This window comes from Ammodytes marinus (genome assembly GCF_949987685.1).
Source record: "Ammodytes marinus genome assembly, chromosome: 11".
NCBI classification, from domain to species: domain Eukaryota; kingdom Metazoa; phylum Chordata; class Actinopteri; order Uranoscopiformes; family Ammodytidae; genus Ammodytes; species Ammodytes marinus.
Genome location: NC_137215.1, coordinates 29383826 through 29399792, shown reverse-complemented (window position 1 = coordinate 29399792; position 15967 = coordinate 29383826). Strand labels below are relative to the sequence as shown.

The 15967-nt window shown below is 43.8% G+C and overlaps 1 protein-coding gene across 2 annotated transcripts in view; it reads left to right on the top strand.

The window, feature by feature from the left end:
- The first annotated feature begins 2628 nt into the window (after window positions 1–2628).
- The window catches only part of piezo1 (piezo type mechanosensitive ion channel component 1 (Er blood group)), a 157145-nt gene continuing 143806 nt past the window's right edge, over window positions 2629–15967 (top strand). For both annotated transcript variants that reach the window (XM_080036320.1, XM_080036319.1), the window contains exon 1: window positions 2629–3059. In XM_080036320.1, the coding sequence (XP_079892446.1) occupies window positions 2996–3059 (64 nt within the window). In that variant the 5' untranslated portion in view covers window positions 2629–2995. The remainder of the gene's footprint in view (window positions 3060–15967) is intronic.

The window sequence follows — 15967 nt, the reverse complement described above, 5'->3', positions numbered from 1 at the left end:
AGACCAGTTCTAGTGGCCACAGTCCTACCATTAATTCAGTACTTGAAAATTGCAAACTGATCTCATATCAGTGGATTGGAGTGCTTGTGTGATGAACTTGGCAACTACCTATCAAAAAAAGTTAAGAAAGAAAAAAAATACATATCATCTCTGAGCTAGGCTACATATCAGGAAAATTACAAAAAAAAAAAAAAAAAAAAAAAAAAAAATTTCACCCCCCTCGCGCCCCACCGGTTGAGAACCACTGAATTAGCCTATTAATAGCATTACTTTTATTTACTACTACCTACTTCAACTCCAATATCATTTATGAAGGAGAAATTATGATCACTGTAATGTTCAATAGCCTATACTTTAATGAGCAATATGACACCAACATAGGCTATCTACCTATAGGCTATCTATTCCCTGCCCAGTCAGTGTGGAGGATGCTCACTGCAATTGGGGTGACGGGGAGGGAGAGAAAGACGGCAGCTTGCAGGTTGGGGGCATGGTTGGGGGAGGCAGCAGAAAGAGCCTCTTGCTGGTTGTGGAGCAGGAGGGAGGAGTTTGGCTGGAGGAGTTGATGGGCAGTGATTTGGCCACCACTGCCGACCCACCATCGGGAAGGTGTTGCGGTTCAGGGTCGAAACACCCAATGATCGATGGAGACCGCCTGACGACATCAACACCTTCTGGCCAAGGCCACATTCACCAAAAGTGATTGAAGGAGAAGCATCTTTGGATGTAATTGTAATCACTATTAGGCGATATTTCTTTGAATTTACTTTACACTTGTATAGGCCTATATTTTTTATAACACTTATTTATAAGCATAATGAATGCCGGTGCTAATCCCTTGTTAAATCATCTGCTGCAATATGAACAATGTGGGGACCATAGACAGTATAGGTGGGGACATTAAAGAGAGAGTTAACTCCTCCCATCTGGGGCTCATCTGAAGCTGAGCAGATGAATGACCAGGGCCCTCACTCATTCATCAGCAGCCATAGCTAGAGCTGAGAAGGTGTCATCAAGGTGTCAATGTTGATGATGTAACAGTAACTGAATGCCCCAAAAATGTAAATGCATGATTAATCATTTTGGACAATCCTCACCTGACCTCAAATATCCTGATCACACAGACACAGCACTGCCACAGATCTTCATTGACAACAAGCCGTCAGCCATCTTTTGTCTTTTTATATTATATTTATATCATGCTTATCACATGTGTCTGTTTTGCCCTTTGGATACATGCTGTCATGCTTATCACATGTGTCTTACAGGATAAAGACAGAGTTATTTTAGAGATTACCAACAGTTGAATTTCCAAACATGATGCAAGAAGACAAATGGAAGTGTGTTTCATTTCCCAACATTCAGCCGTTTGATCTAGTAGCCTAGTAGTAACACAACTGTATCACTCCCCATTCTAATGAGTCCTTTTACTTTTGAGTTCCGACTGTGTGTTAATCATCTATTCATATTAATGCACATGCTCAATAAACTCACACTTCTGCGATTCAGTTTCTTCTTGCTTTGAAAGCTAAGGGAATAGATCTTGAATACAGCCTGTAAGAGCACTGCTCATTCAACTGAAAGGCTTACAGGGCATTCAACTCAATAAGTCATTTCTCTCCTTTGCAAATGTAATAATGAATGGAGTATGTTGACACTGCACTAGCACAGCTTTAACTGAAGCAGCTATTGATTAGAATATAGGGCAATGATTCCCAACCTGCAGCAGGGTCCCTGAAGGCATCCCAATAATAATCTGAAGGGTCATCCGGATGATAAAGTGAATATGGGGGGTTTAGGGGGTATAAAAGAGTGTGTAGGCCTACACGTTGTAAACAGATATTTAACACCTTTGCTGCATGGTGTGTATCGGCTTCACATAAGCGGAGTTAAACAACTTAAAAAAAACAATATAAAAAATCAATGTAAGTGGATTTCAATTTTAGCATGATTTTGGTAATAAAAAAAAATCGACATGATTTTCGTCATAATTCATGACTGAAAGGGTTAAAATAAAGGAGTCCAAGAGGGAAGAGTCTGAATCCTGTCAACAGTAACCCTTGGCTCATTTTAAGGGCCTGGAAAGTAACCGCTTGACTTGGGCTACTTCTCCCACACACAACCCACTGCCTTCACCGGCTCCATGTTTATACAGTATTTATATTACAGTAGGGGGCGCCACTACCACACACACACACACACACACACACACACACACACACACACACACACACACGGTGTCGAGTTGGAGCAGCTCTATTTGTAGCTGCAAGGAAGATCTTTTTTCTAGCGCCGCATTAATTTCGTGTCCAGAAATGGCAATCTCTAAATAAACAGGCAAAACTTTTTGAAACTCTCAACACAGTTCCAGTAGGCTAGTAACCTAAGCCTAACTCATGTAGCCTAGATATTTCTCTATTCATGTCTTTGCCTGGCACACTTTACACTGAATTGCCTCATAACTCCAGAGTTTAAAGTTGTGTGTGTGCGTGTGTGTGTGTGTGCGTGTGCGTGTGCGTGTGTGTGTGTGTGCGTGTGTGTGTGTGTGTGTGTGTGTGTGTGTGTGTGCTCGCAGGCATGTGTTGAGCGGAGTGTGCAGGCAGGCAGCAGGGAGGAGACCGCGCGGCTGACTGGAGAATGGCTCCTCTATGAACGCCCTGTTGTGAATCACATTTTCCACCTACAGCTCTGTTACTTCAGAGCGGGCCCCCTCCGAAAGGAACATGCTAAAGACTAAAGATCTCTTTCTCTCCGGGCTCCAACGACACCGTGGATTATATGGAAACTTCAGTTTGAACTTAAAGACCTTTTTCCACTGAAGTTTGTGTTTCGTTGTTGTGTCTCTCTTTCAATGGGAGATCATGAGAGAGTATCGGAGTGATGCTTGTTTTTCATTCCTCTCGCGTTTGGATCAATCGGATCAAGCCCCGATGGAGTGTTTTAGGTTAGTGTCCTGATCTCGGCTCTAGTTTTAGCGCAGGGAGGGGGAGCGAGTATGGATCTTCAGGTGGTCGTGTGGCTGTTCTACTGCCTTCTGCTGCCCACCGGGCTGTTGACAGGTAAGAAGACCTAACATGTACTTCAGATGACTGGAACCATAAAACACGTGTCACAACTTAGTTTCACTGTCTGTGACCACCCAGTAACCGGGAAACTCGTAACGCACTGACACTTTTCCAGTTTTCTTTCTTTGTGTGTGTGTGTGTGTGTGTGTGTGTGTGTGTGTGTGTGTGTGTGTGTGTGTGTGTGTGTGTGTGTGTGTGTGTGTGTGTGTGTGTGTGTGTGTGTGTGTGTGTGTGTGTGAGTGCAGACTGAGACAGTGCGATCGATGTGGCTTCATACTATGGGAGCTGCAGACCTGTAAACTAAGTTGGGGTTTTCCACAAGTCAAATGGGAAGGCTGGCTGCGGTCGGTGTCACGTGTGGACAAAACGAAATATATCCTTATCACTGCTTTGGTTGGAATAACAGCTTATTAGCATAAATAATAAAGTAGGGGAGACTGGGGTCATAAGTAATCTTTCATGCTGAGATATGCGAAGAGAGTTCCTAAACAGTTGTGAGACAGGTTCAGATCGGGATACGTTGTGTGAAGCAGGGCACTCACTCACTGCCAGACCTTGTCACGGTGTGTGTTTTCTTAAAGGTGTGTGTCTGGGGCACAGAGCTAGGTCTGACTAAACCCTGTTATTCAGATGAGTCAGAAGAGATGGGCTGTCAGCGGTCGTCCTCATGCTCGTCTCGTGGTGCAGCCAGTTGCTGTCCTAATCCCAGTCAGAGCAATACCAGTATCACTTCATCCATGCTTTAGTTGTGCCCCCTTTCTTTTCACATTTTCCATTTCTAGTTGAATTTCCTCATTTGTTAGTTACCCTATAATGACATTAACAATGCAGACATGGAGGTGCAGTTAACAATTCTGCTAGAATGCTTGTTAATATTACTTAACTCAAAATCAGTGAATATCTCCTCATGATCCACTACCTGTCTGTGTGTGCTGCAAAATAATCCAGTGTTACAGAGCCTTTGTAAACTGGCGTGTTGCTATAATTATAATGGATTGTATTTATATAGCACTTTTGTTGGCAATCAAAGCCAGGCAAATCGGGCGAAAGTGTCTTGCCCAAGGACACAACAACCATGACACAAGTGGCAGGGCGGGGATCGAACCGCCAACCCTTCGATCATGGGCGGATCCGCTCTACCACCTGAGGCACAGTCGCCCCACAGTGGCCCCCATTTGTGTACATGCCATTTGTTTAGATAGGCCTAACAGTTTACAGAGCCTAGACTGTGTATTAACATAGGATATTTTCCCCAAGTGCACACACCCACAGTACAGACAGGTAGCAGATCATGAGGAGATATTCACTGATTTTGACAAAAAGTGATTTTGTCAACAAGCGTTGTCCAGAATCTCTGACTCCACCTTTAAAGGTGCAGTCACACTGGAATTTGCTCCGTAAGCATTTCAATGTAGCCTGGTGCTACCAGACCATCATACTTCATTTCATTTGTACAGAAGGTCTGGCAGTGCTGTAATTGGCAAACGTTCACTCACTTGGAGGCGGGTGTCTGTTAAAGTTTAAAACTATTGGATCTGCCCAGTGCCACTCTGGATTAGCCAACCAATCGCATAACGTTTGGTCGTCACGTGTGTCATGAGCCGGCTTCTGGCAACTGAAACTGGAGCGCGACTTCGACGTCATCGTTCTCAGCCACTCGCTCGCTCTCTTCGCTGATTGGACACAGAAATTTGTTCGAGCAGAATCCCACTAATACGCTCCGTCACCAGACTGACTACTGAAGGGAAAATGAAATTTGGCCGGAAGTAGGTAGGCGGGCGCAGCCAGGCTAATTTCAATGTGGAAGGGCCTTGAAGATGTCAGTAAGATGAATCATTGACAGTGTTTTGTTAAATGCTTCTTATATATTTTGTGTTAGATGTGTCTTTAAACATTTATTATAGGTCTCAGGACATCGTGCTCATGTCTGTTCCTCAAGCTCGTACAGAGCTGGGTAAAACAGCTTTTCAGTGTTTTGCGCCATCGTCATGGAATAACCTGCAGAAGCAGCTTAAGCTTCAGGACCTAGTAACTCTGAACGTAATTAAGGCTGTTGTTAAGAGTTTGAAGTTGGACTCCATCGGAAATTGTGAATGTTTTTAGTTAAGAATCTTATTTTTTTAATGTTTTACAACTGCTCTTAATATCGAACTTGTATTTTGTATTGTGTTTTATGTGTAACTGTGTTCTGCTGTCCATCTTGGCCAGGTCTCTCTTGAAAAAGAGATTTTAATCTCAATGAGACTAACCTGGTTAAATAAAGGATAAATAAAAATAAATATTAAATTATCTGTCAGGAAAACACTTTCTAGAAAGAAGGAATGACATGCAGGTTTTTTTGTCGATTCAAGATTGTTTATTTGTTATATGCACAACAATGACAGCAGCATTCATCTGCCATGATATTCTCAAGTCCCAGGCAGCATGGCTAGCTCTGAAACAGTGTTAGGCCTGTCTCATGTCCACAACCATTCCGTACATGCCATGTGGCAAAAAGCAGCTTATACAGGGACATTTTCAACAGTTACAGTTACTTTAACGACAAGTGTTAACTATAACCACTGATGGGCTCCAGCCAGCTTTAGCATCATGACACATGGATGTCCAGTGAGAGGTGGCAGCTGGCAGCAATAACAAAGGTGGGACACTAACTATTTCCTGTCCTAGCTGCTTTTTGCCACACTACACACGTAGGGTTGTGACGATACAAAAACTCACCATTCCATTTGTATCGCGATTTTTGACCCACGATTCGATACATACAAAGATTTTTGAAACTTGAAAAGCATTTTGTTTAAATAACTTTTATAATAAAATTGAACATAATGTAACATTTATAACAAATAACCTGACCAGATTTGAACACAAATAACAATATAAGCAACACGAATAAATAGATAACCAAAGATATAACACTTCTCTCTTCTCCGTCACAAAATATTATTGTTGAAAAATAAAAATAAATATTGTGTTGTAAACCAAAAATCAACTTAGAAAACAAATAAACACTAAAGAGCTACAGCTTCCTTCACCAAACATTTTATCCAAAACTTGAGACCGTTCTGCTCTTAAAGCTCTTTTGAGACTCACTGTGTCTATGGTGCAAGGTCATGTGTCCAACCCTGTATCTATGTGGGATAGCAGCAGGCAGCGTCCAACTGTGGTGGGGAAATAACCAGTGAATGTAACATGCGGTAGCCTATGCTGTGTCATTCCCACTATATTACATTAGCTTTGTGTTTTGACAGTGTTCCATGTATGGACTGTAGAATAACTGCTGTGTTATTAAGTAACATTGTCCAATATGCAACAGTAAATACTACTCAAGTGTGGTGAACTTTCAGGTGTATGAATGAAGTGAACAAATGAAAGTGGTCTCTGTACCTTTATAACACAGAGACCACTTTAAAAAATGACACTCCATTTTCCCAATGACTTGACCAAGTCTTTGAGCCCAACATTTGTGATGCGTTGGAGCAACCCAAAGACAGGTGGCTAACCTAACCTAACCTAAGATAAGATAAGATAAGATAAGATAAGATAAGATAAGATAAGATAAGATAAGATATACTTTATTCATCCCAGCAGGGAAATGTAGGTGTTCCAGCAGCCAGCATACATAATAATAATAATACATTTTATTTATATAGCGCTCTTCTCTCACTCAGAGCGCTTTACAAAAACAAAACAATAAACAAACAAAAATAACATGTAGAGTTGGGTTGGTGGGTGAACTAGGGGTAGGCAGAGGAGAAGAGATGGGTCTTGAGTTTGGACAGGAAGATGGTGAGGGACTCAGAGTCACGGATATGTTGGGGGAGGCTGTTCCAGAGCCTGGGAGCTGCCCTGGAGAAAGCTCTGTCACCAAAGCTGCAGAGTTTAGATGTGTGGGTGGAGAGGAGACTGGCTGAGGAGGATCTGAGGGCCCGAGGGGGTTGATAGGGGGAGAGAAGGTCAGTGAGATATGGGGGGGCCAGATGGTGGAGGGCTTTGTAGGTGAGGACCAGGAGTTTGTAATCGATCCGGAATGAAATGGGGAGCCAGTGGAGCTTTTTGAGGACTGGGGTGATGTGGTTCCACGAGTTGGTGTGAGTGAGGAGACGAGCAGCAGCATTCTGGACACGTTGGAGTCTGTTGATGGAGGTGGTGCTGATGCCGGCGAGGAGTGAATTACAATAGTCAAGGCTGGAGGAGATGAAGGCATGGATGAGTCTTTCAGCAGCGTGGGGTGTGAGGGAGGATCTAATCTTTGCAATATTACGGAGGTGATAGCAGGAGGTTTTGACAGTGTGACGGATGTGGGGTTCAAGGGAGAGGGTGGGATCAAAAATTACGGCAAGATTGCGGGCCTGGGGGGAGGGGGAGACCATGGTGCCGTCGATAGTGAGTGTGGGGGGGGGGGGGGGGGGGGAGGGTTGTAAATTTGCTGAGGGTGGATTTGGAGCCAATTAGGAGGAGTTCAGTTTTGTTGCTGTTGAGAATGAGGAAGTTATTTTTCATCCAGAGTGTAAGGGAAGACAGGCAGGATTCAATGTGGGAGATGGGGGGGTTGTGTTACATATACACACAACACAACACAACACAACACAGATACATATCCCACCCATACAAAAAACATGAGCCCACAATACATAGCCTAGATTAAACCTGCTAATCTCCCTCACTGATCCAGGGTTCACATCTCATAAACCACAGTCTTTACACTGGGCAAATATAGAACAGAGTCCCACCCACAGTTATATCTCTAGCTCTACACACCAGCTGATGAATACACAGTTTGAATCAGACAATCTTTCTGCTGGGGCATACTTGTGGTCTGGTTAGTTATGAAAGGTTCAGTGTGTGTGTGTGTGTGTGTGTGTGTGTGTGTGTGTGTGTGTGTGTGTGTGTGTGTGTGTGTGTGTGTGTGTATGTGTCTCCTGACAGGATGTCACCACAGCTACAACTTTCAGTGTTTCTGTCTGCTGTTTTCTACTGAATCAGAGGAAGTGAAACATGCCAAAGATGTTGGCTAGTCGTTGCCACACACACGCACGCACGCACGCACGCACGCACGCACGCACACACACACACACACACACACACACACACACAAAGGTTATGTCATCGATGGGGTATTTACATTCATTTCCTGGAGACTTACCCTAAACACAACCAGTGCTTGCCTTAACCTTGGCTTCAGCCATTCTGGAGAACGCTTGTTGTCAAAATCACTTTTTTGTCAAAATCAGTGAATATCTCCTCATATTCCGCTAACTATCCGTACTGTGTGTGCGCTGAAAGACAATCTGGTGTCAATACACAGCCTAGGCTCTGTAAACTAAGGGTATGTAAACAAAGGGGCTCACTGTAGCTGGCAACATGACCGTTTACAGAGCCTGCGTTGTGCATTTACACTGGATTCTTTCAGCACACACACAGTACAGACAGGTAGCTGCTCGGGACGAGATATTCCATGGTTTTGACACAAAGTTATTTTGACCCAAAAGCTGCTGACTCCACCTTTAACCTAACCAAAGACCACAAAATCAGACACACACACACAACACACACACACACACACACACACACACACACACACACACACACACACACACACACACACACACACACACACACACACACACACATGGTCAACCAGTCTTCAGCTAGTAAAGTAGTCTCATAATGTAACCACAGTGTTGGATGCTTTGTCAGAGAACATGTGTAGTTGTAGTGTTGGCAGTTGATAACCAGTATTATATACTTGAATGAAGTGAGACATGTTGTGGTTGTGTTCTATGAAAAGCACAACGTTTTATCGCTACCCTTGAACACGCCTACATCCATCCGCCTTATCTTTGCATCCCTACATCAGCCCATCCATCCGTTCCATACCTGCCCATTCTGTTGAGGATTATAGGGCTAGAGTCTACCCTAACCTTTAGCATGCAAATAACACTAAGTCACTGTGCAGAAGTTTGCAGCAGTGGTTGTGTGTTCACACTGGTTTTGCATTTAACCAGATAACTGTGTGATCTATCAGACTTTTAAAGGTACATTCATACATGGCAGCAGGACAACATGTTAAGCTTCACAGAGCCTTTAGAAGTGGAGCTTCTTCAAAACTCATCCAAAGTTTTCCTATACAGGGATCTGACACAGTGCCACAACCTGGGCCTAAGGGCATGGAATGAGTTAACCTAACCCATGTTATAATTATACTTCTGTCACCTCTGAATCAATATTAGAATGTTTTTTCCTCCCACTAGCACAGAGAGGAGTCTGCAGCACTGCATTGGTTGCAGCTGCAGCTCCTTTGAACACTTATTGCTGCAACGATATTGTAACTGACACACACACACACACACACACACACACACACACACACACACACACACACACACACACACACACACACACACACACACACACACACACACACACACACACACACACACACACACACCAGCCATTCTCTCCGCACATTTGCCACAGTAGAGGAAGAGGAAAACCTCAGGGGTCTCCCTTTGTGTTGTCGTACTTCTTGTCAGTTGAACGGACCATGGGTTGAGGCAGAATGGCTCCATGGTGGAGTTGTTTCACATGTCTGGTTGTGTGACCAGTTGTGTTGCTTGGTTTGATAGACTCACAGACAGTTGGCAACTTCAAATAAAAACGTTATGACAGTAAATGTAGCACTTTTCTCCATGTACAATGCTTTGCTATAGTAATCATACCCCTTGAACTTTTCCACATTTTGTCACGTTACAACATGTACATTTCTTTTCTTGGGAATTGCTACAGTATGGCCTTCACAGTAACTGAACTATGGGAGGTTGTGTAGGGCTTAAGGTGTGGAAGAAGGCAGTCCATCACTCTGGCAGAGTTCCTCACCGTTTAGGAGAATGACAAGACAAGGAGCACTGACACTGTTTTGGAGGCTCATGGTATAAACAATGACAGAGACTCTTTAGATTGGGCTGGATCTACCATGTGAGCAACCTGTGAACATGCCCAGGGGCCCTTAAATACCTACTTCAGCGGTGAAAATATGAAGGTGTATTGAACTCTGAGATCCTATGTAGTATTGTGTGCAAAGATTTTAGAAATTGGTTCATCTTAGCCTGAGAAAAGGCCGAAAGAGTGTTTTATGGTCCCACTGTCTAACCCTACATTTTCCCATGCGTGACATCACACATGATAAAATGTAGGATTAGGATTAACAGGACAGCTGGGCCAAGGGAAGACTGAGGGAAGACTGAGGGAAGAAAAAGGTTAAGGTTAAGGTAACTTTATTTGTACCTGAGGGTAGATGTGGTTGCAGTTAAAAAGAATTGGCTGCTTACACACACACAGACACAGACAACATTAACGACATCGACAGACAGTGACATAACAGTGACAACAGTGCTCCAGACATGGAACATGGATTAAAAGCATACAACAAGGTTTAGTAACAAAAGATAAATAAATACTGAATACAAGCCATCATGGCAGATACAAGAAACAAGGTCAGAATAAATAAATAAATAGATGAAGAAGGCCGTACAGTCCATAGGTTAATAAGTTAGTGTGTAGCTTAATTACTATTTAACGTTTTGACAGCTGAGGGAACAAAACTGCCTCTGTATCTCTTTGTTTTGCAGGCAGGCATTTTGTACCTGGGAGAAGCTGAAATTCACCATATAGTGGGTGGGATCCATCTTCTAAGATAGACCCAGCTAGTCTCTGTAGCTGCCTTGTATGCAGGGATTCTGGGTTCAGCTGTGGCTCTCCTATCAGCCTACTAGCCCACCTTACAATTTGGTTCAGGGAATTCTTATTTTTTATGGATGGTTACTGAACCAAGACACCAGGCTGAAGGATATGACAGATTCAATGAAGCAGCGGTAGAACATGGTTAACATTTTACTTTCAATGTGAAACGAGGAGAGTTTCCTCAGACAATATAGACGCTGATTCCCCTTTTTGTACACAGCTTCACAGTTTGTCTCAAAGTTTAGCTTATTGTCGATGATGGTCCCAAGGTATTCTACCTACTCAACAGTCTGACCCTTTATGCTGGTGAGTTCCTTAGCACTGGGGAGTGTGAAAACCTCATTCATTATATTAGAATAGCGATTTTATAATGATAGAACGACGGTTCCGTATGGGTGAAGTATTCCTTTAAGCAACAGAGGGCCCTCAGTGACGAGAGTACATTTTTTTTTTTATGTCATTAAAAAAAAAACTTGACTCTTCTCCGCCATGAATAACTCTGCTTTTGGATAGGGTCGACGATTCTTTCTAAAGCATCCGTGAGAGATCCGCTTCTGCACTCAACTACACATATATTTTACTACTAATTAGTTATGTACCTGGTTGAACTACGCCGTAAGCATAATGTGATTTCTGTATTGTGTTCCCCTTGTTGAACTTTGAACACCTGTTTTTTACTGACAATGGAGTGAAATTGATTTGATGAGGCAGAGGCTTGTGGATCTTTCCAAAGTTTAAGGTTTATTATTGGAGCCTGTGAGTATCGAGCACAGTCCATTCAAACTGAAGGTTGTTTAGACTGGAACCTATTGCATGGGGTTGACGAGGGAGACGAGACCACAACCTGGATTAGTTCATAGCCTGGGATGCACTGACATTATATATACTGGATTGGTGATTTGGACCACAACAAAAAAACAGTTATAACCGAAGATGACCACTGCACATTACATCCTGTTTCTTAGTCACTGTTACAAAATTGGACATCACGTCTTCATAAGGCTTGTAGAACAGCCTGGTTAAAATGTACCAGGGGCCTCTAGAATGCTAGTGTATTGACTAGTGTCTCTCTACTACAGTAAAGAAGTCAAGTGTGATTCCAGCCACAGAAGAAGGAACCCAATCAGCTGCTCCACACAATGGGTTTACATTGAAGAGACACAAAAAGGGAGCACGGGTGTTGGCACATAGCCCAAGCAGTGTGTGTATCAGAAGGAAGAAAAAAAGGGTTTTTGCAATGCATTCCTATTATCAAATATGTGAATCTTCCCTGTCTGAGAAAGTGCTGCAGTGTGTGTGTGTGTGTGTGTGTGTGTGTGTGTGTGTGTGTGTGTGTGTGTGTGTGTGTGTGTGTGTGTGTGTGTGTGTCTGTGTGTGTGTGTTTCACATAACCCATGAAGCAGTGAGTCAGAGAGCTATTCCCCACCAGAGCAGTCTTTAACAAGGCTTCATGGCTCCGTGAGAAATACTCTGCGTGTGTGTGAGTGAGCGCTGCATGGTTTATGGGCGTGAGGGCGGAGGAGGATGAGACACTGTAGATAGAAGAAGTTCTTTCTCTGTCCAGACAAAGGCGGACGCTCACGCAGGGCTCTGCTGGTCATCAGTGGAAGAGTTTCAGCTCTCATCACCAATTAAGAGAACAATCCCTAGTATAGGGTAGTTCTCCTAAATGATTTCTCCGGCAACCTTTTGTTGACTTTCTTCAGAGCGACGTCAGACTTTCCAAAAGGCCTGGCTCTTTTTTTCTTCCTCTCCTCCGTGACTTTTGATTGGTGGAGACATGCCGTTGCATGTTGGAGCCAACGTGCTGAGAGTGTGTGGCACGTTTGGAGCAGGGTTCAGAGCCAGGACAGTGTCTGTGTAGAAGGGAGAGCATTCACTCATGGAACATCTGACCACAGAATAGACGTCCTGGAAAATGTGGATGGATGTCATGTAAACATGTGTGAACCAGGGCAAAGGTTGTTCAATTAAACCCTACACACGGGGGGGAGGGGGAGTCAGCGATTCCGGGCAACGCTTCTAGTTAAAATCACTTTTTGCCAGAATCAGTGAATATCTCCTCATGGTCCACTACCTGTCTGTACTGTGTGTGCGTTGAATAACAATCAGAGTTCATTCACAACCTAGGCTCTGTAAACTGGTATGTTGCTGACTACGTACTATTTAAAAATCCAAAATGATAAGGTTGATTAAGAAATAAAACATGGAAAATGTGCATTGTTACACCACATTTAGATATCTGTGGTGGACATAAACATCCTTTGGTAAAGAATGTCCTCTATTGTACTGTGTATTGTACACACCACATCAAACTACTTGGCAGACACTGTCTGCTGTGGCCAGTCAGCCAGCGGACAGTTCCCACAGAATATCAATGTGTGAAATGCATGGAAGCCAACTCTAGACCACAGGAAGGACCCAGCTTAAATGTTTGGTAGGTGAATTAGTTACCTGCTGTACTTTGTGACTCAAGCCTGTTTGAACATATTGTAGGTGAATATCCTACTCCCCGGCTCCTATGGGTCGCTGCTACAGACCAGCAGTGTTGGCTCAGGCATGAGACTGGAGAGGTGCAGCTGAATAAAGGCTGTCCCGGGGGCTAACATCATGACCCTCGCTGTGTTAGTGAAAGCATTGAAGCATGATTTGACCTGGTACTCACTTGGTACTCCCTCTACCACTATCTACCTCTTGGCCAGTGTAGAAGGATCTGAGAATGACTTGCTATGGAGGGCTGTGCTTACACAGGTATGGTGTGACTTTCCCTCACATGTACATTCACAGACAAAATAATAGTTAGCCATTTTAGTTTATTTTAAGATGTCAGCAATTCCTGGATAATGCTGGTTGTCAAATTCAGTGAGTATCGCCTCACAATCCAATACCTGTCCTCACTGTGTGTGCACTGAAAAAAAATCAGTGTTACGGTAATACACAGCCTAGGCTCTGTAAACTGGCATGTAGACAAAGGGTATGTCAACAAAGGAGCCACCGTATCTAGCAACATGCCTGTTTACAGAGCCCAAGGCTGTATTCTGTATTAACACTGGATAACACAGGTAAATTGGATCATGAGGAGCTAATCACTGATTTTGACAAAAAGTGATTTTGACAACAAGCGTTCTCCAGAATCACTGACTCAAGGGACACCATTCAAAAGAGTGTCCCTCCCAGAGGAGATGCTTATTGGGGTTATTGGAACCTGCCCGGTAAACATTCTCGGCTGGAGTGAGGATGGGACTAAGAGGCAGCTTAAAGGTGATAGGTCAGGGTCTGGAGAATGCTCTTCCAGTCTGTCAGGTTGTGTAGGGAGTGTCAGTGGTTTGGGATCTACAGTCACGGTCTTTTTGTCTCTGGAGACGGCGATTCTGGAGAATACTTGTTGTTAACATTTTCAAGAATCTCCCAATGTGCACTCTCTTTCCACGTTGAAAAATCAGTTTTTCCCATGAGACCATCACAACCAGAGACCAGAGACATTTAGAGTCTGCTGGGATCCACTCAGGCATCAGATCTATTTATTCTACATAGACAGTAATACATAAGGACCCTACCACAGCTGAATAGACTTTGGACCAGGTCACAGTCACTTACCTGTCAAGAACATTATCCTTCAGTCCCTTACTGCACATGGGTCTTGGCATACTACGAGACAGGTGAGGGACTGTGTGTGTGTGTGTGTGTGTGTGTGTGTGTGTGTGTGTGTGTGTGTGTGTGTGTGTGTGTGTGTGTGTGTGTGTGTGTGTGTGTGTGTGTGTGTGTGTGTGTGTGTGTGTGCAGCGCCAGGCTGTTGAACCAGTTAGTCTACACTGCTAGATAGTGAGGGGATTTGTATCTGTGTCATGTAGAGAATAACTTGTCTTGTGTTCTTTCTTTGTACTTTGATTTGTTAACACATCAGATGAGTGCAGTAAATGCATCCTGTGCATAATGGCCTTTCATATTGTGTTCTTTACATGCAAGAAGCACTGCTGTCACATCAACTGCAATATATTACTATTCCCATAATAGTCCCACGTACAACACCAGGTACAGCAGCATTTGGAGTCAAATATGCCACTCCAGCTGCCTGGGCTTCAGATGGGTGGTATGTGTGCGCTCTGCATCTTGAAGACAGTGTACACACATGAACAGTAAGTAATAGCAAGTGGAGAGGGCCACACACTACTTTATGATGCTCACTATATGCTTGTGTCATTGAAGTCAGCCATTCTGGAGAATGCTTGTTGTCAAAATCACTTGTGGTCAAATCAGTGAATATCTCCTCATAATCTGCTACCTGTCCGTTGTGTGTGCGCGCTACACAGCCTAGGCTCTGTAGACACAATCACTGTATCCACCTTTTAAATGACGAAAACATCAGTCCAACCTAATACATTCCGTTAGGTCCCTGCAAGTAATACTGTAGTTTCTGATTTCAACAGACCAACTTTTTTTGGTGTGCTTTCTTCTTACTGCCTTTGTCGTGGCCAAATTGGACACTGGAAATGTTATGATCTGACAGGCAGGTTTCCATAGCATTGGGCCCTTTAGTGACATGTTGGCTGCTTATCAAGACATTTTCCCCTTCAACATTTGGGCAGCTGCTGTTAGAAATTCGGTCTGATCACTGGCTCCTGTAATCATGCTGTACGTGTGTGTTGCCAGTTTGTTTTCACTGTCATGGAAGGCTGGGGCAAAGGAACACAAGGGCCCCACTGGGAAGCCTGCAGCAAGCTCAGTGTTAACACAGTGTGGCCCATGATTTTAACATCAAATATACCCATAAATGACCTTTTAGCACTGCCATAGCGACATACTGTTATTACAAAGTACTGTATGTGTGTGTGTGTGTGTGTGTGGGCATGTGTGAGGGAGAGGGAGAGAGAGAGGGAGAGGGAGAGGGAGAGGGAGAGAGAGAGAGAGAGGGAGAGGGAGAGGGAGAGGGAGAGAGAGAGGGAGAGGGAGAGGGAGAGGGAGAGGGAGAGGGAGAGAAAAAGTGAAAATTGTAGAATGTCTGTTTTTGGCCGTTTTCTTCTTTCCACAAAAACAGGAAAGCTGGTCAGCATGGACTCAACTACGCACACACCCGCACACACATACACACACACACACGCACACACACGCACACACACACACACACACACACACACACAGAATGTTCCACTTCACAAAAAAGG